General features: G+C 43.4%; 10 protein-coding genes across 10 annotated transcripts; 6 read left to right on the forward strand and 4 right to left on the reverse strand.

Moving 5' to 3' along the window:
• Positions 1-677: 677 nt before the first annotated feature.
• FA14DRAFT_161277 (uncharacterized protein) lies at positions 678-887 on the forward strand (the record flags this gene model as incomplete). The annotated part of the gene is made up of 1 exon (XM_025499041.1): positions 678-887. A coding segment is annotated over exon 1 (155 nt), but the record flags the coding sequence as incomplete, so codon positions are not given.
• A 114-nt stretch (positions 888-1,001) lies between these two features.
• FA14DRAFT_161278 (alkaline phytoceramidase) lies at positions 1,002-2,805 on the reverse strand. The gene has a single exon (XM_025499042.1). It carries the CDS (start codon positions 2,377-2,379, stop codon positions 1,486-1,488), a length of 894 nt encoding a protein of 297 aa, XP_025353711.1. The 5' UTR covers positions 2,380-2,805; the 3' UTR covers positions 1,002-1,485.
• Positions 2,806-3,670: 865 nt separating this feature from the next.
• On the forward strand, positions 3,671-6,428 carry FA14DRAFT_185186 (putative beta-glucosidase). Its single transcript, XM_025501439.1, has one exon. The coding sequence runs from the start codon at positions 3,771-3,773 to the stop codon at positions 6,348-6,350; it is 2,580 nt and encodes an 859-aa protein (XP_025353712.1). The 5' UTR covers positions 3,671-3,770; the 3' UTR covers positions 6,351-6,428.
• A 548-nt stretch (positions 6,429-6,976) lies between these two features.
• On the forward strand, positions 6,977-9,528 carry FA14DRAFT_61936 (alcohol oxidase). Its single transcript, XM_025502573.1, has one exon. It carries the CDS (start codon positions 7,240-7,242, stop codon positions 9,373-9,375), a length of 2,136 nt encoding a protein of 711 aa, XP_025353713.1. The 5' UTR covers positions 6,977-7,239; the 3' UTR covers positions 9,376-9,528.
• On the forward strand, positions 9,528-12,421 carry FA14DRAFT_61929 (uncharacterized protein). The gene has a single exon (XM_025502572.1). It carries the CDS (start codon positions 9,681-9,683, stop codon positions 12,309-12,311), a length of 2,631 nt encoding a protein of 876 aa, XP_025353714.1. The 5' UTR covers positions 9,528-9,680; the 3' UTR covers positions 12,312-12,421.
• A 111-nt stretch (positions 12,422-12,532) lies between these two features.
• Positions 12,533-14,341, forward strand: FA14DRAFT_190563 (uncharacterized protein; the record flags this gene model as incomplete). Its single annotated transcript, XM_025501802.1, has 1 exon — positions 12,533-14,341. The coding sequence occupies one exon, from the start codon at positions 12,533-12,535 to the stop codon at positions 14,339-14,341; it is 1,809 nt and encodes a 602-aa protein (XP_025353715.1).
• A 64-nt stretch (positions 14,342-14,405) lies between these two features.
• On the reverse strand, positions 14,406-16,614 carry FA14DRAFT_61960 (uncharacterized protein). The gene has a single exon (XM_025502575.1). It carries the CDS (start codon positions 16,411-16,413, stop codon positions 14,455-14,457), a length of 1,959 nt encoding a protein of 652 aa, XP_025353716.1. The 5' UTR covers positions 16,414-16,614; the 3' UTR covers positions 14,406-14,454.
• On the reverse strand, positions 16,615-19,532 carry FA14DRAFT_61959 (uncharacterized protein). The gene has a single exon (XM_025502574.1). It carries the CDS (start codon positions 19,246-19,248, stop codon positions 16,816-16,818), a length of 2,433 nt encoding a protein of 810 aa, XP_025353717.1. The 5' UTR covers positions 19,249-19,532; the 3' UTR covers positions 16,615-16,815.
• A 141-nt stretch (positions 19,533-19,673) lies between these two features.
• Positions 19,674-21,858, forward strand: FA14DRAFT_61962 (uncharacterized protein). The gene has a single exon (XM_025502576.1). It carries the CDS (start codon positions 19,925-19,927, stop codon positions 21,803-21,805), a length of 1,881 nt encoding a protein of 626 aa, XP_025353718.1. The 5' UTR covers positions 19,674-19,924; the 3' UTR covers positions 21,806-21,858.
• Positions 21,859-21,910: 52 nt separating this feature from the next.
• On the reverse strand, positions 21,911-24,320 carry FA14DRAFT_164903 (phosphoglycerate mutase-like protein; the record flags this gene model as incomplete). The annotated part of the gene is made up of 3 exons (XM_025499917.1): positions 21,911-21,955; positions 22,106-23,567; positions 24,316-24,320. 3 exons carry the CDS (start codon positions 24,318-24,320, stop codon positions 21,911-21,913), a joined length of 1,512 nt encoding a protein of 503 aa, XP_025353719.1.
• Positions 24,321-25,264: the final 944 nt, after the last annotated feature.

Raw genomic sequence — 25,264 nt, forward strand, 5'->3', positions numbered from 1 at the left:
TTCATTTGTTTTCCTTATTGTACCTGAATCGGCTTCTTACTTCCGTCTCATATGGGAAAGGAATTCCGCAAATAAGGCAGAAACGTCTTTTCCATTCTCCGTTTCTTGGCTTTAACAGTGTGTAATAAAGCTCCGCCCATCGTAAATTAGGTACCGCCACTCATTCACGGAATTCCAGAGGGGCTCATATGCAAACAAACACATAGCGGCTTAACTTTCACTGCAAGAAAGGACCGCAACAAGCTTGCAACAAACTGCACCACTTGCATGTTTCTTACTCGTTTTCATCTTATGATTCCATTCCGTATCTTTTCATTCTTTACCTCTTTTCCACATCAATCTTTTACTTGAATCTCTTACCCAATAATCTTTTTAAGGTGAGCGAGAAAAAAGAGCATTCTCTTACCGCCAATAGCTAAACTTTATCTCTTAACAGTCTTTAACATGTTTAGTCATCGTCTCTCGTTGGCCTTAATGGTCATTTACGCTACATTTGCTTCTGCCGAAGAAAGCTGGAGCAAGATTCCAGCTTGCGACACTGACCCACACGCTGAGCAATACACAGCAAACGGAGTTGGTTATATATGGCAAACTCCAGATGATAAAGTGTATTATCTCACTGCTGGAGAGAGTGCATGTGGTCCAACTTATACAGATTACAGTAACGTTGTTTGTATTTCCACAGGTTGGATTAACACTGCTAAAATTTCAAAGTGCTACAATTGGGTCCAGATGTTCAACCCTGCAAACGGTGTAACAGCTCAAGGTTACGTTCTCGACAGTTGTGATAGCGGTGATCCAAAATCCACTTTTGGCTGTAATGATATTTATGTCAGCTTGGGTCTTTTCAAGAAACTTGCAGGATCTCAAGAAAAAGAAGCAATTGATCGTGGTGACCTCGGTGGTCCAATTAATTGGAGATTTATCGAAGAGCCCTGCTGGGCAGCAGAAGCGGTAATTATTGGATAAAAGTTGAGTGAATGCTTAGAATTGTACTAACTCTCATCTATCTTCCTTTCTCATACAGGGTCTTCCCGGTAAATTACTCAATGGAACCACTGATCCGGCTCAAGGACCAGATTACGAAGGCAACTTACGCTGTGGACGTAAACGAGGAGGTGAACGTATCGTTGGTCCTGAAGTGGCTCAAGTTTGCAATCGAAACATCAAATCTTGTGATCAAGCAAACAAGATTGCTGCCAAATTACCAAAGTATAAAGGTAAAGGCGAAGGTGTTGCCCTTACAAATGTTGTCGCTTTCAATGCACAAGGTAATCCCGTTTGAGTTATCTCTATGTATCGCGAGACGTCTGTTTCCCCAATTCTATTATTCTATAATGACATCTTTTATTTTACTCCTTCTAAAAGCGGTGTTTTTAATCTCGATGGGGCTGTCCAATATTGCGCCGCATTAATAAACATGGTATCATTCGTATCATTTAAGTCATTTAGCATACAGTAAGAAGGAAAAGCCTGTATGTTCTATTATTGTACCTTTTGATCTTTGCCATTTATGACAGATGAACCATTTTGCTTGAAAGGTTTAAGTCTTTCGACGAATGGATGAATGCCGAGTCTATAGCTGAATGCAAAGTTATCAGCAGAGCCTTCTTTGACTGACATTACCAAACGTTGAGAAGCGGCGATGACCATATAAGATCCCAAACCTGTTCCCAAGTGCCACCAACCATGACCTTCAAGAAGCAAAGCGGCGGGGTAACCAACTTTTTGTCTTAAGCCACGTAACCAACCACAACAGATGTTATCAATATTCCAAATGACGAAAGCCATAACAAAGATTGCTGAACCAACAAATAGCTGATGAGAGATTTCACTTCTTTGTTGTTTCGTCAATTTTGCTTGTTTGCTATTTAGCAGGCTAACAACTTGAATTGTTCCCCATACTTGCATGATCGCATAAGAGATTTGATGAAAGACTGGATTGTTGTAGTAAACGTATGTGACTGTGACAAAGGCAACCAAGGCCGTAAGGCCAAGGGGTAATGCGAGCCCATACTTTGATTTTGAGTAGCCAGGAGACGTCTCTGTAACACAGTATAGGTAAATTGCCATTGTATAAATCATTGGTAGTTCATCTAACATTTGCGCTTCATATTTCAACGTCGCATGAAAGGCAAAAGAACCTATACCAATCATTGCACCACCCAAGTAGCACAATACAAATCGTAAAGGCATGTTAAGCCTGATTGTATGAATTGCACCCAAGGCTGAAAGACCGATGATGTAAAAGTTTGTCAATGTATTGACTGGTTCGGCAATATACTTTGACCAGTAGTACTTTTCTTCACACCATACTAAACTACTGGTGATTGATCCCCAATAGCCTTCAGGTAAGTTCTTTTGATCGATCCAAGCCATCTTGAGAGGATTGTTTGTAGGATGTGGTGATGATGATGATGGTGAATGCTGTTTCACACGACAGTATAAAGGCAACACCAATCACACACTTTCTTTTATGCAGGCACTTCAATGCCGGGTAATAAAGCGCCGATTTCCCTTTTCCTTTAACACGCGGTTTCTTCTTTCGCTTATGGATGTCAAACGCCAAAGGCACCTAACACATTGGCGTTACGCTTTTTGCCCTTGTTGTGTTTAGGGTTTTATGTTTAGGGGCATATTGTTACAATTAAGCTTCATACGGCTAGGCTGCCCGCTCGCAATGCTCAGTTCACTCAGCACGTTTCAAACGCTTAGGCCCGATTGGCTCCTGTATGGTGATCAAGCAATGGCCTGTCAAGCTTGATTTGCTGCTAGATAGGGTGATGCAAACAGGTGTCAACGTTCATGGGGCAAAAGAGAATGCTGATTTGCACAATGAGTTAGGCGTTCATTTTATGTTTAATGCATTGATCTCCTACATGCATGCTGTCAATAGGAGATGGCTGATTGCTTTTGTGGGGCTAACAATATATGATTGCTTGAGAGGAGGTATTTAATGGGTCATGGCTGCAAAATGGTTCTAAAAGGCAGCTATGAGTGGACTGTGACAAAGATGACCATACAGTCTACGCAGTTCCTGCATTAAACAGTTCACGAACAAGATCATTCCACAGTGTACAAGAAAACGGAGAAAATGCCGACTTGGATGAATGCACAAAGATGACCATGTTGTAGAGGATGATGACCTTAGCGCATGTCTGCAAGTTGAATTCTTTTGTTGATTGGAAAATGTTGAACGCTTCCCCGCATGGATTAGCGTGCAAACTAGCGCGTGTTTAAAGAGGCTTTCTTCATCTTGGCAACACCCTCAAGACGGAAAGCCACTCACTCCCATCTGACACTTTACACTTAGGATAAATGCGCTATTCTACGTGCATTAGTCACTTCATTCTTCTTTCCTTCTTAGAAAGTAGTCTAAATTTGACTCTTTGTACCTTCTTGACTTTCATGGTGGTCTCTATTAGTGTAAGCAGGTACAGAATGAACATTAACCTCTTGTTACCCCTGTTTGTTTGTCCGTCATGGGGCAAAAATGCTAAAATGACGGAGTACCTCTTTTCCTATTTCACTTGAAGCGCCGCCGTCCGCTAGAACGGTAAAAGAGAAGAAAATCAATTAAAGCTCCTCAAGTACACTAAACAGGAGATCCAACTTTATATTGTATATATTACCCACATCTATTTCATACTCTTGCTTCTTCACCCCATCCTTCCTCATTCTCTCTCCCTTCAAAAGTTTTATATACCCATAGCCTAATCATTTCACTCTCTTTTAAACTCTCTCTTTGACAGTGATCACAGCACTTCATCATGAAGCTGTCAATCACATTGCCAACACTGGCATTGGTGGCATTTGCCGCCTTCACGACTGCCACCCTCGAACAAAAACGCAACAACGTACACCACAAACGTCATCATCAAGCCTCCCAACAAGAGCGTCGCGCACCAGGATCAAAAGGTTTGGGTCTACTTGAAGAAGTGCAAAAAGTGTTACAGCTCAACAATGACCAAGAGCGTACGCATTACAACGGTTTCCAAGGATCCATTTGGCCATTAGACATTTTAGATCATGCACTACACAAAGATGCAAAACAATCTTCTCAAACAGACTTGCAACGTGGTGCAGATCAACCAGGTGGAAATGCATTTTCACCAGATTATCCTACTTGTCCTAAAACTGCAGGTACCCGTACCTGGAAAGAAGCAGTCGAGAAGGCACGAGCATACATTGCAAAGTTCACATTGGAAGAACGTGTGAAGCTCGTCACTGGAGTTGGCTGGCAACTTGGTCCAAAACCACGTTGTGTTGGTGATATTGCCGCGAACGAACGAGTTGGTTTCCCAGGTTTATGTTTGGAAGATTCTCCGGCCGGTGTTCGATTTGCAGATTTGGTAAGTGTTTTTCCTGCTGGTATAACGACTGCCGCAACATTTTCCAGTAATTTGACATTTGAACGTGGAAAAGCCATGGGTCAAGAATTTCACAAAAAAGGTGTAAATATTCAACTTGGTCCAGGAATGAATTTGGTTCGTACGGCAGCAGGTGGTAGAAATTGGGAATATGCTTCTGCCGATCCTTACCTTACCGGAGAATCAGCTTATCATACCATCAAAGGTATTCAATCTCAAGGCGTTCAAGCATGTGCGAAACATTTGGTCGGAAACGAACAAGACATTAACCGAAACACATACAGTTCAAACATCGATGGTCGTACACTGCGTGAAATCTATTTGCACCCTTTCTTACGAAGTGTTCAAGCCGATGTTACCTCGATGATGTGCTCTTACAATCTCTTGAACAATTCTTGGGCATGTCAAAATAGTGAGCTTATGAACTATCACGTCAAGACTGAAATGGGCTTCCAAGGATTCATCGTGTCAGATTGGGGAGCACAACATGCAGGTGTTGCTTCTGCCAACAGTGGTTTAGACATGACTATGCCGGGCCAGCTAGAATGTTGTTCGGCCGATTTTAGAAACAGTTTTTGGGGTGCAAATCTAACCCAAGCCGTTAATAATGGAAGCGTTGAAGCAAGTAGGGTTGAGGATATGGGCGTACGCATTTTAGCCGGATGGTATTTACTCGGTCAAGATGAAAATTATCCAAAGCCAAATTTTGATGCTTTTGATCCGTTTTACGGTGATCATCTCACTGCTACGACTGCTCAACATTCTCAACTGATGCGTGAAATTGGTGCTGCAGGTGCTGTCTTGCTTAAAAACACGAATGGCTCTCTCCCACTCAAGAAAAACATGCGTAAACTTGCCGTTGTGGGAGAAGATGCAGGACCTTCAAGACGTGGTGCGAATGAGTTTGGTGATCGTGGAGGTGTTGATGGTACGGTAGGAATCGGTTGGGGTTCAGGAACGGCTGATTACAGCTACTTTATCTCACCTTATGAAGCTTTGCAAAGCCGTGCACGCAAACACAACACAGGATTCTATTGGTCTTTCGATAACTTTGCACCGGGTCAAGCAATGACCATCAGTGATGAACGTGCAGGTGTTGATGCTGCGATTGTTTTCGTTCATGCTGATTCAGGTGAAGGTTATATTACCGTTGATGGAAATATGGGAGATCGCAATAATTTGACATTGTGGGCAAACGGTGATAATTTAATCAAAAACGTTTCTTCAGTCAACAGTAACACGATTGTCGTCATTCATGCACCTTCTCAAATCGATGTCGAACAATGGATCGATAATCCAAATGTGACTGCTGTCATTCATGCCCATATGGCCGGAGCAGAAGCAGGAAATGCGATTGCTGACGTTTTGTACGGTGATGTGAACCCAAGTGGTCGTTTACCATACACGATTGCAAAACAACGTAGCGATTATTCTGCAGATGTTCAATACTTCAAAAGCCCAGATACCGATAAATCACAAATCTACTACACCGAGAAGCTCAACATTGATTATCGTCACTTCGACACAGAAAAGATCGAACCAAGATTTGAGTTTGGATTCGGTCTCTCATACACCAAATTTGAATACTCAGGCTTGAGTGGAAATTGGCTAAACGGAAGCTCGGCGGGAGACAATTGGAATACACGTCAATGGTCTTTACCTTTGCCTGATTGGTTGTTCGAGGACGTTTATGAAGTTTCATTCGAAGTCAAAAACACGGGTGGAAGTGATGGATATGAAGTTCCTCAATTGTATCTTGGATTCCCCACACAAGCAGGAGAGCCACCGAAAGTGTTGCGTAAATTTGATCGTTATTCGATCAAATCCGGTCAAACGAAGCGTGTTTCATTCAGATTGAACAGATATGATTTAAGTACTTGGGATAATACTTCTGCTCGTTGGAGTAAGCCAGAAGGTGATTATACCTTGTACGTTGGTGCAAGTTCTCGTGACATTCGTCTTACGAAGCAGAGCTTGTAATCAGGACATTGATTGATAATCTTATGATGTGTTGTGTGTTGTGTTTATTTTGTTAGTGTGAATTTTAAGCCAAGCAAAATGAAAAGAATACGCCAAGTGATCTCTTTTGAAGCAACCACGGAATACCGCGTTTTGCCCAGCGCGTATCGCCCTTTTTAGCACAACACGTCCATATGCTTGTATGTCATCGTGCATATGTGTACATCAGTGTCCGCAACTTGCTGCAGGTTCTTGTTTTTTTTAACTTTTCCAATAATCTGATCAACCATTTTTGAACCCGTGGGTGTGAAATAGCAATTTATCGGAGAAATGTGTGATACAGTCAGCCATTCATTTTTAATTGTTCCTGCTGCACTGTACATCTGATAATGAAACGGATCTTCCAACCCGTTTCTTCATCTCTCAGACTCGGCGCCTTTTTCTTTCTAGCTTGATTTAAAGCGGAGACCGGCCAACTGCCATCGCGCCATTGTATTCTTTTTTTCTTTCCCCTTGTATTCTTGGCAAAAAGATTTTTTATTTTTATATTTAGCCGACGGCAAAAGTTTAAAATCTTGGCAGTCACAACATGATGAGAATCAACTGTGTTGTTTGACAACAATCTTTGACACAAGAGAAAAAGCACAATTCACCACAATGAATACACTCTACTCCGACGCCAAGCATATAGGATTCTCGGACGAAAAGAAAAGTCCCCCTGATTGATCATCCAAAAGCCCTGAATAACAACATACTTCATTTGTACGAGCCTCCGCCTTTGACTCGGCGGGTTTTTAAGTTGTTCGGGCGGATGGATGAACATTGTTCATATAAACAAAGCCTTTCTCCATCTTTTTGAATCTCAATCAATTACCATCACTCCGCCAATCAACGGAAGGCTTATCACATCATGGCAAAAAGTTCAAGGCTATCATCATTCATTTTAATCACTTTTGCTATCCTCATATCAACAGCCTTGGCATCAACTTTACGAAGAGAAGGCGTTCAATTTGGAAAAAGACAATGGCAAAAAATTGCAACTCGTGATGTGACCGGGGATGGTTCTTCGGTCGATGGTCAAACATTTGATTACATTATTGTAGGAGGTGGTTTGGCAGGCTTAACGGTTGCAAACAGAATATCAGAAGATCCGGCATATTCAGTCTTGGTGATTGAAGCAGGTCCAGATATCTATGGAGCAGATCAATCGAAATTCCTTGTTCCTGCTGGAAATCTATACAACACAGCTGTTGGAACACAATACGATTGGCAATGGCTTACCAGCTCGCAATCAAATCTAAACGGTAGACAACTCCATTGGCCTCGTGGAAAAGTCTTGGGTGGTTCATCTTCCATTAATGGACTTTATATGATTCGTGCAAGTAAGATCGAACATGATGCATGGGCTTCGCTAAACAATGCAACGGATAAATGGGATTGGGATCATATGTTAGCCGCAATGAAAAAATCAGAAGATTTTCAAGAACCTGCTCAGCAAGTACGACAAGCAGTACCATCCTTAGGTTGGGATTCTACCTCACACGGAACTGACGGTCCCGTTCATGTAGGATGGCCAGCCGTTTCTTATCCTGCCATCGAAGGGTTCCTGCAAGGAAATGCACAGACCGGTACTCCAATCAGTGTGAATCCCGATAATGGAGAATCATGGGGCGCATTTGTCGGTACTTCTGCGATTGACAATTCGAACTGGCAACGATCTTCCAGCAGAACGGCTTATCTGAACGGCGCTGATCAACGACCAAATTTGCATGTTTTGACTGGTAATCAAGTAACGAAAATATTGACTAAAGGAAGTGAATCCGATGGCGGCGTGAATGCAACCGGAGTGCAATTTGCACAATATTCAGGCGATCAAATTCGAACGGCATATGCCCGTCGTGAAGTAATTTTGAGCGGAGGAGCGATCAATTCGCCTGCTCTTTTGCAATTGAGCGGAATTGGAGATGCACAACAATTGCAAAACGTTGGAGTTGACTCAGTCATTGATTTGCCTGGTGTTGGTCATAATGTTCAAGATCATTTGAGCTGGTCTATCTCCTATGCTCCAGGCGAAGGCGTTGAAATGCCTGCTGCAAGTGTGACAGGAAATGCACAAGCAGATTCATTCGTTAATTCAGCTACCTCGTATGTCAACACCACCACACTCTTCGGCGCTGATGGAGCTCAACAATTGATCAATCAAGCCAGAAGCGGTTTGGATAACGCAATCAATTCCGCCAATGTTCGTGATGAAGTGAAAGCGGCATATAGAGCAACAATGAATACGCAAATCAATGATGTTTTCTCAAGTGCAATTGGACCAATCGAGATTTTGCACGCATTGACGTATGGAACGATCCAACTACAAGTAGCATTGCAACACCCCTTGTCACGCGGATCTATCTTGATCAATTCAGCAGACCCGTTCAACGGACCAACGATTGATCCAGGATACTTGAACTCGGACATCGATTTGCAAATGTTGCGAGCAGGTTTCAAACAAGCAAGAAAGATTGGTCAAAGCTCTGCAATGAGCAATTATCTCGGTCAAGAACTATCACCGGGTCCATCAACACAATCTGATGCACAATGGAACGATTACATTCGCAATAACGTTGCTACTGAATATCACCCGAGCAGTGGTTGTTCAATGTTACCAAGAGCGCAAGGCGGAGTTGTTGATCCAAATTTGTTGGTTTATGGAACAAAAAATTTGAGAGTGATTGATTCTAGTATTCCACCTTTGGCCGTTAGTGCTCATCTGATGACAATCGTTTATGGATTGGCGGAAATTGGATCAGAGATTGTCATCAATGCACGTCAACCCCCACCTTCGGCAGATAATGGTCAGAATAATAACAATTCGTCCGGTAACAATGGCGCAAGCGGAGGAAATACAAACACTGATGGTGGAAGCGGAGGAAATACAAACACTGGCGGTAGTAATTTAGGAATAGCAAGTAGCGCCTGGGCTTCCTCGTTTAGCATCTCTGGTGGTGTGATTGCCACATTGAGTATGTCATTGGCAACCCTTTTGCTCTTGTAACTTTTCTCTACTAATGCACAATGTACACTATCAAGGATTTATATCCCACATAATGATGATCGTTTCATATTATCAACAATGGCCTGAAAGCTGTACTATTAGCAGCAGAAAGAAGAGTGGAAATGGCATCGTCAATTTACGCCATCTCATTGGCTGTGTAATCGCCATTACGCCACTGGCAAAGATATTAATAACTTTTCCATTGTGCGATTTGCACTTCATCTCTAGGCACACAATGGGTTCTGCTTTCTAGAACCTTGCCCTTGAACCTTATCGACACCACGAAGCAACTACTTCAATGAAAGATGGCACCACGACACCTTCTCTCGATTTCATCACATGATACGACTGACCAACTTATAGCAAACCCACATAATGTTCATTGCAAGTTGCTTTTAACAGAAGAAGTAAAGTCCTCTTCCTCAAGACATGGAGATGGAAAGGTATTCAGACAAGATGAAGCAGACAACATTCACAGACAAACCACATCCAAGTATTGTTCGACAGAGACCATTCATTCCAGGGCGAGAAGCATGTCAGTCAATTCAAACAGATCTGATTTCACTTCCATCACTGGCACGACTGTGGAAGTGTTGCCAGAAGAAGGTCATTTGCAAGAAAAGAGTTTGGTAGAGGAAGACCAACCCAATGACGAAGATATCAGCGAGAAACAAAGAAGAGGTTCATATTATCGTTCTTCACGTTTGCCAAGCGGAGGAAAAGATGCAGTTCTATACAATCGATACAGGGTGATAAAATCTTTGTTCACAATCGTTGGAGGATGGATATTGTTGTTGAGTATGTGTTTTGGTTTCAAGGTTTTGGCCGTCAAATTTAATTGGTATGCACCGGATACGTTGGCAGAATATATCAATAACAACTCAACTGCAAGTGCTCAATGGTTCACTTTTGCAGGTGTATTCTTAGGAGAACTAGCACTCATTTTATGGGGATACTCTATCAGTTATATGGCTTTCAGAAGGCTGGCATACGGGAAACGAAGAACGGAAATACTCACATTAGCAGCATGGAATGAAATGTCAAGAGCAGGTTATACGCTTAGCAAGAGGAAACCGCTTTGGCCCGTAATAACGATTATCATCTTTATCGGCAACACATTCTTGCCTGCAGGATTTTCAACTTTACTAACACCCAAAGAAATGGTTGTCACAACTCCTTATGGTGGACATGAACTTGATCAACTATCGCCAGGTTTTGCGGGCGCAATCAGTTTCATGCCCGCTTCTACGTTTCCCAATCCGGCAAACCTTTCTTGCGGCTCACATTTTGTGTCAAACTTTTGGACCTTTTCCTCGCATCCAAGTATAATCTTTGACCCTTGTCCTTCTCTTGATGATGTTCAAACGCTCATCTCAGCCGGACGTGCAAAATTGGAAGCGAGCATCAATCAATCTGAACCTCTTTTCAAGTTGCCTGGAAGTGTGACATTCATTGGTGGAACGGGAGGAGTGGCAAGTTTGGGTCCTCTAGGAATTATTCCATGGGGACAGTGGAATAAGCCACCAAAAGAAAGTCCTACGCCGGAGGGATACAACTATACGTACATTTTAGAACAACAGGGTCTCACCTGTGACGTTCATTGTTGGCAGCCGAAAAAAGCATCCGAATTGAAAATTCTAAGAACGGAATCCACCCACATTCCACATCTGCTCAAAGTGACTTTGGATTGCAATCATGAGTCAGCAGAAAATGATTTGGAAGTTTCTTACCATTATATAGGATCGTCTTCTATCATCTTGAAAGGATGTACAGGAAAGGATGCAGAGTTGCAAGATGATCCAGATACGACGATAATGTACTTCAAAGATGCAGGCGCATCCATTTACGGTACGCAAGGGTCAGAATTAGGAGGAGACTTGCTATGCGAGCTTAAACCCAAGTGGACGAGAAACAATGTGGAATACTCTTCAAGAAAAAACACTATTCGAGTCAGTTTGGTCGAAGGAGAAGATCGTACTGCGCCAAATCGATTGACAGGCTATCACGGTGAATTGGGTCCAGGTAAACAACCATTCTCGCCAACTTCAGAAGACAGTAAACATCGTTTCTTCCAGTATTATACTCGTCTGCTCACAGTTCAAGGCGCTTTATCTGCAGTCGGGAATGCTTTTGTCTTCACAAGCTCATTGAGTGCTGCTCTTAATGCTTCAGATGGAAGAGCTCGAGACTACAGTCTGGCTACATCTCCTCCTAGGCCAAAGCTGAGAAGTGAAGGGAACAATACTGTATCATTGTTTACGGAAAAGAATGGTACGCTCCGCGCGTATCAACCGGTTCTTTTGAACCGAACTGCACATTCAGTCGTCACTTTGCAAGATTTGAACGAAACGGTTTTGTTTGGAAAAGATTCGGCAATTCAATCTTTGGCAGCTTTCAATGCCCGTGTAAATGCACAAAGAGTTCAAACTTGGATTCAACCTGCTCAAGTTGAAATTTTTATCAAAGGAGTATTTGAATATGCTGCAACAAGTCAACGTGAATGGTTTCAACATTATGCTGTTGATGGAGGAGGATGGTATGGATCAATAAGCGAAGCAAACGGAACAAGAATCGTAAAAGGGACATGGAGACAAGAGACTGTTGGTTGGGGAGAAAGTACACAAAACAATAGTTCATTGATTTATTACTCACTCATTCCACTCCTTTGCTTTGCAATCGTAAGTATTGGAATGATCCTTTGGAGTCATTGGTTTGATGCCCCTCGTGAAACGCCAAGAGCGCCAGATATTGACCCGACAGATTGGCTCGAAGCAGTAGTGGCAAGTGCCCAAGGTGGACTATACAAAGCTTTCCCTGAACCTTCTTTGGGAACACACAAAGGTCTTTTGGAGGCGCAAAAAATCCGAATCAGATTCGGTCATGTTTACGAAAATGAAGAAGAGAAGCCAAAATTGGGTTTCGTTTGTGTTGATTGAGTGAAGAAGGGGCGCCAAGTTGTTACTTATAGCGTGGGCAAAGATGCCAAGGGGTTGATCACAAAAACGCCAATAGAGGCAGTGTGTGTGAGGCAGTGAGAAGGCGTCTCTTCTCTGATTGTCACGATGGACATTTGTATAATTGTATAAAAAGTGCGTAATTTCAATCTTTCTAATCATACCGTCGATCACCATTTTTGTGGTGTCGCTCATCCGACAAAATGATGAGCACAACTCAGCTGTATTTCAATTTGTTACCTTCTGATCTTTGTGCGGCTTCCAATTTTCGACATGCATTCATTTGGCTTGCTTCGATCGAATTAATCTTGTCAAGCGCATCAGCTGGTCTGTCGCTTACACTCTCAATCGCAATTTATACTCACCAGAAATTCATTCGATTTCATACAAGCTTTCACCCATTCTTACAAGCAAGCGTTTTTTTGACGTTCAGCATCTGTTTATTCTTCAAAGCGATCTCTATAGCAGGCTTAACGCTGGCAATCTTGCTAAACGACGGGGAAATCTTTATCACTTGCGCTCAAGAAGATATTGATGAGTTGATGAAAAGTGACGAGTACAAGTTTTTCAATCATGCAGAAGCAACAGTGTATAATACGGAAGAACAATCTGCTTTTCAGCGTGGTCTCTTGGTTTCCGATCAGATGACGTTAATGCCAGGTCCATACAGTTGTGGAACAGATAGAAGATGCTTATATAGAGCTGCAAGCAATCTTGCTATCAAGTCAGCTGAAACGCTTTCAAGCAGACCTCCTGTTGCAATCGCTTTACGTGGCAGTCCACCGCAAGATATGTATACCAATCCAACAGAAGTAGCACGAAGATGTTTCTCAAGAAGACAAGCATGTTTACATCGACTGCGCCATATTATGGCCGTATACCCAATATTGCAGTTGTTGTTCGGCGTTGCATCTACTGCTTTTTGGTTCAGTAGTGATGACATTCACCCAGATCCGGTCATGAAAGCGTTTTATTTATCGCAGCTGCCATCTCTCAGGCTTTTCAACAGCTATTTGGCACTTTGGGCGATCGGCTTGATCAGTATCATGTTGTTCCTTCTGATTGCGACGTGGCATTATGCAAGAGTGGATTGGCAAATGCAAGTCTTGGCTGTTCATCACGTTCTCAATTTATCACAACAGAACCGAGAGTATGATACGTATGATGAAGATACAGGAATGCGCCATACCCACAGAGCGAGAGTTACAAAGACGGAATGTTGTCCTTCTTGTCGAAAACGTGAGCGATCTAGAAAACAAAAGCAAAAAGATCGGATTCGTGATAGTTACTCGTTACGAAAAGCAGTAAAGAAGGAAGAAAAGATTATTGCACGTCAAGAACGAAAGTTGGAAAGATTGGAAAGATTAGGGTCGAGTACATCTCTTCGACAAGTTTCAAGAGATGATAAGAATTCTTCCTGGGATGATGTTCAACAACATAGAGAGGATGCTCTGAATTCTCTCTTACGCAATAGTTCAAATGAAACAAAAATGCAAACCATTAAACCTTCTCAACTGCTTGCAATTCCAGCTGGTGATGGTGATAGAAATAAGTCACCTTGCAATGTGCCTGTTTCACCAACCGGACTGTCAATCGTCATGTCAGGTGGATTGGCTGTTCTGCCTGCAAAGAGTAAAGGTAGCTATGGAACATTTGGTCATCGGACATCGGACACTCTCTCCTCTGATGAATCTTATTTCGGTCATCAACCAGAAGGACCACCCATTTTGCGAACACATACGTTTGATATTGATGATATCGAAGGAGCAAGATGGTCCGGAGGGAATGTCACTGTTGGAGAAAGGCCATCAAGACCTTTGACTGCAGTGATTGCGCCAAGCAATAGCGAACAAGTGAAAAAGCCAAGACCGAAGTCAATCTTACAAGCAGATTCCAGACCGATCAGTACTCGAAAGCAGAAACATGTCACTTTCCCAGCGAAGATGGAAAGTGCTGAAGGTGGAAATACTGCACACAATGTAAGACCACCGCCAAAGGCTGTGCTTCCGTGATGCAAAGAAACCCTTTTTTTTCTCTTATCTCAGTCCTTTTCTTTCGTATCAATGAAATTCATGTATTAAAGATAAAATGTTGTTGAGAGGATACTACAACTACGGCCGTCAACCTAAACCAGAGGTTGACCTTGCCAATAAGCGGGAGTAGCGCCAACTTTGCCTGGCTGCAAGGTAGCCCGAGATAAAAGATGTTTGACTGGATTCAAGGCGAGTGAAAGTGATCGAATAAGGATTGGTTTTTCATCATGACGTTCCCTTCGTTTGATGATAATCTTGGCTGGTTGTGGTGATAATCTACGAGTCAGCTTGACAGTGCGAATAATTTCTCTTCTTCTCAGAGTGATGCCGCTGTTGAAAGTTCTCTTGGTGATTGCTGAAGATGGAGCATTGCGTACTACAAGTCTTTGTGTAGCTATAATACTCCGCTTTGATGCATTTGTCCCATTCGCCTTTGAAGCAGTTAATTGTGGATGATCGACATATGCTACCATATCACCTTTGTTCAACTCGACCATCTTGTTATCCTGCTCGACCGGGAACAAATAATAGTCATCCTCTTTGCCAGATCCGTTTGGCTTGGCAGGTGCTGGAGAAGGTGCTGATGCGTCATTATTGGTCTTTTTATCGGAAGCATCAGACTTGGCTCCGTCTTCCCCTTTATTGTTTCCATTACCGGATCCATTTTGACCTTGTAATTTTGGAGCTTGACCAGAATCGCCATCACCTGACTTTTTCTCTGAAGCCTTCGAAGAGTTATCCCCGCCACCTTGGTTACCTTTTGCTTTACTAGAATCATCTCCTCCGCTTCCGCCACCCGGGTTGCCTTTTGCTTTACCAGAATCATCTCCTCCGCCTCCGCCACCTTGCTTGCCGTTCTGATTTCCGGAATTATCATCTTTGTGATCTCCTCCTCCCTTTTGTCCACCGTCTCCGCCATCTTTGTGATCGCCGCCTTCATTTTGTCCACCGTTTCCTCCATTATTGTTCTCTTTTGATTTGGATGAATCACCTGAATCGTTCTTTTTCTCGTTTGCACCAACGGTAGATTGAGATGAAGTTGGTGCTTTTTCATCGCTTGAGCCGCCTTTATCATTGGAAGATTTATCGTCTGCATGAGAATCAGAAGCACCTTTTGTCACGGCATCATTTCCGGCATTCTTGTTTGTGTTTGTTGAAGCATCATCGTTTGTACTGGAAGGTTTTGCAACTGGATTGGGAGCAGATTTTGATTGATTTGGATTTGTGTCAGGATCATTTAAAGGTTTGAAAATGATTCGGGTCTTTTCGGAATTTGGACCTTTATCATCAGCGGGTGGAGCACTTTTTGTAACATCATTGTTGCCTGCTTTTCCTCCTGGGCTTGAAAGCGGTTTACCATCGTCACCATTCACTTCAAACTTAGAAACTGAGCCACCATCAGGGGATGCGATGTTGAAAAAGAATGTTTGGGAAGCGGGAGTAGAAGATGCGCCAGAGCTTGCGCCTGATTTACTTGGACCATCACTTGGTTTTGAAACGGGTAAGAATAAAAATCCTTGAGAAGCAGGACTAACTCCGTTTGGAAGTGGGATACTGTTTGGCTTTGCATCATCGCCCTTCTTTGCGTCGTCACCTTTCTTTGCATCATCAGGACTGATTGCTGGTCTACCATTTGTCTCGGGTGGAGTATGATTAACGGCTGCTGGGGTGATATTAGCAGTGGGAATCGTCTTTGTGGCACTTGAATCATCCCTTTTGTCAACCTGCAAATCTTTTGTATTGGAAGCTGCAACGCCACGATCTTCATTTCGTTTTAGAATCTTTGCAGCGAGTGGATAATCGATTGGATTGAATCTCCTTTTACCGAAATAATAAGAAGGTGCAATCTCCGAAAGTGGTGGTTGAATGACACCCCTTTTAATCAAACCTTTCACGTCAACTAGGTCTTGTCGTTTACTCCAACTTGACCTCTTCAAACGCAAGGAGTACTTTAATGCTTCAGTGGATGCGATTGGCAAAGCATTGATCATCACCATCAAGGTGAAAAAGATGAAGATAGCCATCATGGTAAAACGAAATGCAGAAATCATTGTGAGGTGTAGTTGTGATCGAGTCAAGACTTGCTTGATCGTATTGCTCCTGGCAATGTGATAGGAAATGGGAAAGAGATAGAAAAAATACACGACCAAAGCGTGCAAAGTAGAGAAAAAAGGGAAGTTTGAATCAAATTCGTTAAGTCGGATCTCATTGTAAGATCGATGAGTGGCTCTTTATATATCCTCATATCATCAAAGCCGTTCACTCCTCATCACTGGCGTATGACGTTGCCATTCCGTTGGCGTACATGGTTCCTCAATATGATGCGTCGCGCCAGGTTATACCTTCTCTGGATGCAAGAAACGCTTTCGCTGCTCCAATCAAGCATCCGCTCGCACAAATAAGGACAAGGAAATGAATTTCATTGTTATGAAAGGTGACAATTCTTTTCTAGCTCACAGAGCAAAACCATACGAACCATTCTCATCTGTATTGGACCTAGAAGCCATCCTGGGCGGTGGACCAAAATGAGTATATGTTGCACCTCGATTTGCCTTAAGATTTGCTTCAATGGCCCTGCCATCAAGTAATCTATGTCCTGCAGGCAATGGAGGTGGTAAAGGTGGCGGTGCAGTTGAGCTTTTTCTTGGAACATGTCTTTGTTCTAATGGAAAAGGCTCGATTGCATTGACAAGATACGCCGTATCATCTTTACGGCGTCTTGGAGAAATTGGCGCCCGTACGCTTGTGGGCGTTTGTGGCGATTGAGTTGATGCAGGCGAAACAGGTACTGTTGAATATCCATCAGAATTCACGGTAGCTTTGTTCGATTCATGGATTACGCCCATAGACGGTCTGCCTTTGTATTGCAGCTTTGCCCAAATAGGTGTTGTTGGTCCATTAGAATCTGCAGTACTCGAATGGGTGTTTGATGAACCGTGACTAGAAGTCATTGCGCTATTTGCCGAAGACGTTGAAGATTTTGAAGAGTTCTGACGATGATGACGACTAGCTTCGCTCGCTTTTGTGGCTGCCTGTGATCGTACATTCTGCCAAGGAGAATCCCATTGATGCGTTCGACTTGGCGGCGAGGAAGGTTTTGCGTTTGTTGGACTACCATTTCTTTTGCCTGACGGGTTGCTACCATTGCTGTTCCACCGATCCTGAGATCGAAGAGTTGATATCATTCTACGTTGCGCAGCAAAAGGAGGCGATGGTGTCACGGCTCTGGGAGCGGATGCAGAGGGTAGTGTGCTTTCACTTCGATTGTGTTTCAACATATCAAAGCTTCTTTGAGGGCGAAGGATAGATTTAATGACAGGAGGTTCAATCGGTCTTGCAAGATCAACAGAGGAAGAAGGACTTCTAGGTGCCAAACATGCGTGAAGCATACCTGCTGCTAAACCATAGCTTGGACCTGGCGTGACCGATCTCTCGACCATTGCATGACTCTGAGGCCACAATTGACCTTGAATCGGTCTTGAAGGGTCCGGTGTAAGGGACCTTTGCAACTCCTTTTCATCGGGTTTGGTCGGTAGACTCTTGTTCACTGGAGCTGACAAGAGCCCAGATTGATATTGCAATTCAGCATCCCGTTTAGGATCTTTTGGCAGTGCCCATCGAATTGCAGTCTTCTTCGGAGCAGATGGCTTGTTTGGTTGATTTCCCTCTGCTTCCAGCTTGTTGATTTCATCACTGAGCCTGTAGAGAACATTCTTTGCCCTTTGAATATCTTCGTTTCTTCGCTGCTCTTCAGTCTGGCCGGCACTTGCGACCAAATCTAGAAGATCGGGTGCGCTACTGCATGCAAGCTTGTTATTGTTGGACTGATAAAACTTTTGAGACACCACCGATTGACAACCACAATGATCTGTAGAAACATCGGAATGCTCAGCATACGGACACAACGGGCGATGTTGAGCGATGGCAGCTGGCATTCCTGCTTGCGATGCACTCCATCCGTGCAAGTCTGAACTTGTTCGGGTACTTTCCTCATCTTCAGAGTCAGTGTCGTACTCTAAATCATGCGTTTTAAGGAAAGGCGCAGGCGGCAAAGGTTTCGATTGATGCCGGACAAATGCTCTATCAGTTTGCTTCTCTTCCCGTGATTCCATCGCACGTCTTTTCATTTCGTTATAATCAATCATTCGTGCACGCTCTTCACGTTGAGGAGGCGAAGGGAACGACGCAAGCATTGCAGTACCAACCAAAGCAGTAGCGTGACTGTTGGAGGACGAGATTGTTTGCGTTGATGCGTGTCCATGACGAGGTGAATGGAAGATTGGACTTGAAGTCAAAAAAGCTGAGCTTGAATGCTGAGGCGAGGAAGGATCGATCGACAGTGATTTAATATCAACGGGAGGTAATAGAGAAGACGAAAGTGAAGGAGGAAGAGGCGAGACTGGAGATAAAGGACTTTTGGGGTCATTGCCCTTTGCTTGAGCTGTCATATTGGGCGCAGGCGGTGCCCTTCTCGGGTATGAGAAAGAATGTTCGCCAGTAGGAGTATTAAGGCAGGTTGAAGGGGCGGTGCAATCGGCAGCTTTTGAGTTTTGAACGCTCAGCAATTTACTGTCATTTGTCGATCGCATTGGACTGTGAGGTGCAACCGCGGCAAATAGTCCCGATTTCTTTGGTCGTAATTGCGATAAGCCGAGAACTACTGGTTTATCTTGAGCTGAATTGAGACCCTGTGTTGACTTTTGTCCTAACGCTTGCTTCTTCGATGGAGAGACCTGCTGAGGAGGGCTTTTCCTGACGCTAGCGATCATGTCGTCATCATCGACGAAGTTCTCCGCGGCAAGCCAATATGCTGCATCATTTTGATTGATGAAAAGTGTGTTTCGAGCAACACTTCTTGAGCTATGTTTGGGTGTTGAAGCCTTCATTGTGAAAACCTCGCAGAGGCTGCAATGATAGAAACGAAAGAGTGAAAAAAGGATCACCCAAAATCTGCTCAGGGAAGAAAGTTATTCTTGAATGTGCAACGATATCCGAACCTGTCGGTTAACCGCTCGAAGCAAAAACAAAGAGACAAAAGAAGAAAAAGCAAAAACCTGTTTGCCAATCGAAAAAAAGAGGAGAGATCGTCGTCAATACGGTCTTGAGGGAATCGGTGATGATCGGCAAGAGAGAGGCAAATGACCCAATCAAGCTTAGCAAACCATATGAGAAGGAGTTTGAATAATAAAGAACCCAAAAAGAAAGCAAGGGGCCGGGTTTTACACGCTTGTAATCACAATATAATTTTCATAAAATGGGGTGTCTTCTGACAAGCACGCTAACAAAGGACTTGCAGATCGTGCCAAGACAACACACAAGCAAGCACCCCATAATCTAATTTTCATAAACGCGTGCAACCTTGCAATAAACGCGTTCCTAAGTGGTGCGTGAGGGCAGATCCAATAACGCACCGCCTCAAAGTGGAGAATTTTTATGGAAATGCACGGGATGTTCTGAAGGAGAAAGGTTATCATTATTACCATCAACATTAGATGACACTTGACAAGCATTTTCGAATCGGATCGGTGGATGCAAATAGAAGGATAAGTGTCCCTTCAAACAATGGCGTACATGCCATCACCATCAGCTCCGCCACCTCATTATGCAGCAGCAACATCTTCATCGGGTAGTGCAAGTATTGAAGCAGATTTAAACACTTTTTTCGACATCGTCCCGCAAGCAGATCAAACTTCATTTCAAGTTGGCTATCTAGGCTTGAATGGATTCCGTGCGTGGATAAAAGGAGATGTTTTGATCAAACTAGACAATCAGAGTAGGTCGCATGATCAGGCGTACAAGGAATGCACAATCTCATTGCATGCTATCGAATCTGATCGGGATCAAAGCATAACAATCTTTTCAGAAACGCTAACCTTATGGCAAGCAAATGGGAAAGGCAATGCAGCATCCTCGAGCTCAAGCGGTGCCGATAACACGATTCCGAGTACTTTACCATTTGTTTTCTCGTTAACGGGTGATCTTCCACATTGCATACATCTTTCGTCCAGCTCTCTCGAATACAGACTAGAAGCAACTTTGCGTTCGTCTGATACCAGCAATCACCCTGATGCTTTTCGATCCACACAAGTGCATTTGACAAGGTATACAAGGCCAGGACCATTGAGGGATATACCCGAACACAAGGATGGTTTGTCGCCATACACTTGGAACGTGGATTCACCCACTAAGATGATGATTCAGCTACAAAAGACTTTATTACGACGTGCAGACCCGATAACAGTCTTTGTGCGCATACCGCCTCCCGAAAGAAAAATTGAATCGCTCAGCTTACGAAGTGCGGAAGCAAACCTTGTACGAATAATCACAGCAAAGGGGACAGACACCAAACATGAACTCTTGCTGGCGCATAGCGGAAAACTTTGTCGCTTCAATTCAACCAGGGCCATCATATTACGATTACAGCTTCATCCGCCATTTGATGTGAGCAATATGCCATATCCTCATCCTGATCATGATGCCGCTCAAGGTGGACCGATTCTCGGCAGAGGAGGAGGCGGAGGATGTGAAAGTGTTACCCAAGATACTCTATTGCACGATGTTCACTTTTTCGTTCGTGTCCTGATAGCACTGCGCTCGGATGAAGGAGACAGACAAGATGTTACTCTTGAGCGCGAGATTGTCATCTTGCCAGGTGCTGCAGGTAACGAGGAGACAGATTCAGATGATGTTGGGAAAGTCACATCGAAAGAAGAAGCAGAAAGCAAAGGACATGGAAAAGCGGGAGAGTGGGTAGCACAGCCGTTGCCTCAAGATGGTCCAAGTACATCAACTTCCGCTGCACCGTTTGTTGTGCATGAATATGAGGAAGAATATGATGGATATGAAGATGTTGGACGATCACTCACAGATGACGAAGACGATAATCAAGCTCGCAGAATCATTGATGAAGACGGACCACCTCCAACGTTGCTGGAAAGTCAAAACGATTTACAGGTTGAGGTGGAAGTAGAAGGTGTCGGTGCAGGTGTCCTTCGCGATGCTCACTCTGAACGTGCCGATCTCCCACCATCGATTCCGGGAGATTATGTCTGGCGATCTGAAGAGGTGGAAGGGGCACCACCTGAGCATGAAGATCTACCTCCTCCTCCCCCTACTCCGCCTCCAGATATGGACGAAGTGGAAACTTCTGGCGAGCTTCATGGACAGCATGATCAAAGTGCTGGTACTTCTGGTATACCTTCGAGCTTCAACCCTCCACCCTACATGCCTTCGACATCTTCCAGTAGGAGCGCTTTATCATCCTCAACAATTAGAAACTCCGCCTCCAGCGAGCATGTGCTAGTAGCAGCACCAAGTCCTCCCCAAAGTAGACCTTCAGCGTCTTCACGACAATCAGCTGAAGAGAATTTTCCTCCTGCATATACCCATCCACCACCTTCACCTTTTCCCTCTCACCAGCATCCTCCTAGCTATGAAGCTTGAGAATTACACTACGATCATGCACAATTGTATTATAGAAAATCAACTTTGAGATCACAAAGAAGAGAAGGAGTGGTGAATAGAATGGTAGATTTAAACACATGATGATCACGGCAACTTGAACGGAGCTTGTTTGCCTTCTTTACTGATACTCTGCGTATTGTTGGTAGAAGGCGTAGACAATCTTGTAGCATCATCATCCGATGCCTCATCTTCTACAGTTGTGGTTGAATTGGATTTCACTCCACCAGGATGTTCATCACCAAAGCATAAATGTTGAAAATCTGCAGCTGGGACGGATACTTGCTCAAAATGCTCAATAAATTTGTCAAGAGGACATAAGCCATCACGAAGGCCATCATGTCCTACACATCCTTGTTCATGCGTCATTGGCAATAAAGCATCGTTCAAGAAAGTACGAAGATAACGACGTTTACTATCACCGCTATTTGCTTCCTTTGACTCATCGCATTCTAACACTTCAAAAACGATTCTTGCGGCGGAAGGAGCGATGTGACTGACGATAAAGTTGCGATTTTCATCAGGTCTGAGAGGATCAAGTTGACTTCCAAAAACGTTATAATTCAATGCAGTCAAGATCGAAACAACTTGACGTCCATGAGTAAAATCGGCATAGAATGTTTGATTGAGCGGGAATGTTGTATCATTTCCATCCCAAGTTGTATTTTGTGAAGTGAGTGGGGTAGAAATCTTTCCACCTTTCATGCGGGCAACCAATTCTTGAGCCCATCCAATTCCTTGTGCTCTGCCAGTCTTGCTCATAAATCCAAAATCGCCTTGGAATACCAAATCATGAGAATATTCAAATCCGATCCACTCTTCCCGTGTGAACAGGTTACAGAATTCTGATAAACCCAGAGAATAGGTTTCATACGGACATAAGCTTTGCATATCAAACACAACTTCAGGTGTCAATTTGGCACCATGAACATGATGTTGCAATCGTTCGACAGCTTTTGCAAGGTATTTCTTGATCCAATCTGCCTTCATCATTGAGCCGGCCAAACTTGTCTTTGTACCAGGACAATTTTCTTGAGCGGCAAGTGTGGTATTAAAACCTCCTTTCTCGATTTGAATTTCAATATCAGCCAAAGCAGATGCATTTGTACCCAAGAAACCTAAAGCCCAAAAGTGTGCGGAATCAACCATTCGTTGTTGAGATGTTGTACGGATGATTGGCTTTGCCGTTGAGTTTTGTGTGTTCTTGAACAAAGGACCGTATCTGTAATGCATGTAGATTCCACTATCGTACAATTGTTGAAAGCCGGCAGGTACCAAATTATCTGCTCCTAAGGCATACGTCCATTTTGTCAAAAACGTTAACGGACCAGAGAAGGTTGCTTTTTGACCACCATTAATCTTTGGATCATCTGACGTTGCGTTCTTGAACCAGATTTCAAACATCGGAGCACTTTCATGCTGATCATGTTTTGGCATCCTTGAACCGTGTCTGTGTAGAAGATTGACCTGTTTGATGGTACATTTGTTTGGGATACTACGATAACTTTGCAATTCCCTAAAGATTGGGCTGGAGTAATAGGGTGCAAGAACACCCCAATGTTTAACAAGATCAAATGTACCTTCTAAATCACCCAATGCTTGATAGCGTGTCTCATATGGTGCTGGACCATAAGCACGTTGACTATCAGCTGAGAAGAAGGTATCCGTTACTGCCAAAAATGGATCTACTGAACCCTCATGTGATTCACCGCGGAATTCTTCATAGCTTGGGAAGAGATTGGTGCTAGTTGTGGTAGGTACTGGAATTGCAGAACTCGTATTGGTACTAGCAGCCTTTTCGCCTTCTTTTTGTTCTTTGCCCTTGTCAGAAGATGTGTTGTTTGAAGCTGGATGTGCATCTGTATCCGTCAAAGGTAAGCTAGTTGCTGTTGCATTAGTGGAAGCAGGATGTGCATCTGTCAAAGTTGAGTTGGTTGTTGTTGTTGCATTGTTGCCGTTGGGAACAGCACTTTTACCATCTGCTGGGCTGACAACAGGGCTAGAAGTGTTTGTTGGAGGATCTTCCTTGTGTCCAATCAAGTTTGGATGAGGATTTAATGGATCCATCAAGCTTGAATGCAAAGTCTCATCAACAGGTGCAGGTGTATTTTTGCCAGTATCATTGCCGACTGGAATACCATGCACCATTCGATCAACAAGACATACTGCAGCAACGATCAAGCATTGCTTTAGCACAATTTTGTAATGCATATCGGCAAGAGAAGAGAAAACTGACGACCAGCGTCAGAGAATGAACGGAAAAGGGAGGTTGAGAAAGCCAATTGGGGAGCTTTCGTTTGAAAAATGGGAGAAAGGACAAAGTTGTATTCGTTTCTCATTATATAGTTTCATCCAAGCTGACATACCATTCTATCATCACCGCAATGCAGTACCATCTTATCGTTCGCCATCAAAGGCGTTTGCCAAAAGTAAGCAGTGATCGCCACAAGCTATGCGAGCGCACACGCCATTTTTGGCGCATATATACGCGCGCCATGATGCCAACGAGGTGCCAATCAGCATAGCATTCGTCAAGATGTTCTTTGAAGCTGTGCTGAGATTGTCAAGACTGGATTAGGTAATCTAGTCGCTTAAATTGAAGACCCTATCGATCGTGCTTGGCACTTGAAAACGTTCTCTCGACCAAACAAAGGAGCATTACCTTTGTGTGTCGGCCGGTAAGATTCCGCGAAAGCGAACGGAAGAAACTTGTTCATTTGTCAGACCTTGACGATTGTGACTTGAACGGCGCCGAAATGATAAAATGACGATATTTCGGCTCCGTAGCTACCCTTTACGGCCTCAATGATTCCCTTTCTTTCATTTAATGACATGCACAAAACCACAATACTTTGTCAAGATCATAATATATGAATGGAGCTTACCGCGCGATTGTACCTGCGCATTCAATTCATCCTGTCCCCTATCATCTTTTCTCCCTTTCGAGTTTTCAAAGAGGGGTAATGGGGTCCTAATGAATGCGATCCCCCTTTCCGTTCCATTCCGATTAATATTGCATTGTTTGTGGCGTAGACGTGTATGTATTAACATATGTCGTTCAGCTTCTATTGATGGAAGTGCAATCGTGAAGAGAGAATGCTATTGCAAGAAGTCAATACCAGCTATTCTTCATTACAAAAGAGTATTTTCATAGTTTCTTCACTTCTTCAGCTTCAAAACGGTGAAATTCAATTTCCGTCATTCAACGGCGCCGCTCTTCTCACTTTAATTCCATACCAGCATGGCGCGATACACGCCGAAATGAAAGGATGAGCAAAGGATTCATTTGTACAAGTATTGTTCTGTTTTGCTCACATTTACACTCCGTTGAATATTATTCATGATTGCAAATTCACAGAGAGAGAAAGTCCCTTTGCAACTCATTTTGTGTGACTTTAACGAAAGATGATTGAAAGAATTCTTGACAAAAACAACAAAAAG

This window comes from Meira miltonrushii (assembly GCF_003144205.1).
Source record: "Meira miltonrushii strain MCA 3882 unplaced genomic scaffold FA14scaffold_3, whole genome shotgun sequence".
Lineage (NCBI taxonomy): Eukaryota > Fungi > Basidiomycota > Exobasidiomycetes > Exobasidiales > Brachybasidiaceae > Meira > Meira miltonrushii.

Bases quoted from the DNA above. Each gene is read 5' to 3' on its own strand.
- FA14DRAFT_61960 (XM_025502575.1), bottom strand. From the start codon at position 16,413: ATGATTTCTGCATTTCGTTTTACCATGATGGCTATCTTCATCTTTTTC.
- FA14DRAFT_161278 (XM_025499042.1), bottom strand. From the start codon at position 2,379: ATGGCTTGGATCGATCAAAAGAACTTACCTGAAGGCTATTGGGGATCA.
- FA14DRAFT_61929 (XM_025502572.1), top strand. From the start codon at position 9,681: ATGGCACCACGACACCTTCTCTCGATTTCATCACATGATACGACTGAC.
- FA14DRAFT_61936 (XM_025502573.1), top strand. From the start codon at position 7,240: ATGGCAAAAAGTTCAAGGCTATCATCATTCATTTTAATCACTTTTGCT.
- FA14DRAFT_61959 (XM_025502574.1), bottom strand. From the start codon at position 19,248: ATGAAGGCTTCAACACCCAAACATAGCTCAAGAAGTGTTGCTCGAAAC.
- FA14DRAFT_61962 (XM_025502576.1), top strand. From the start codon at position 19,925: ATGGCGTACATGCCATCACCATCAGCTCCGCCACCTCATTATGCAGCA.
- FA14DRAFT_185186 (XM_025501439.1), top strand. From the start codon at position 3,771: ATGAAGCTGTCAATCACATTGCCAACACTGGCATTGGTGGCATTTGCC.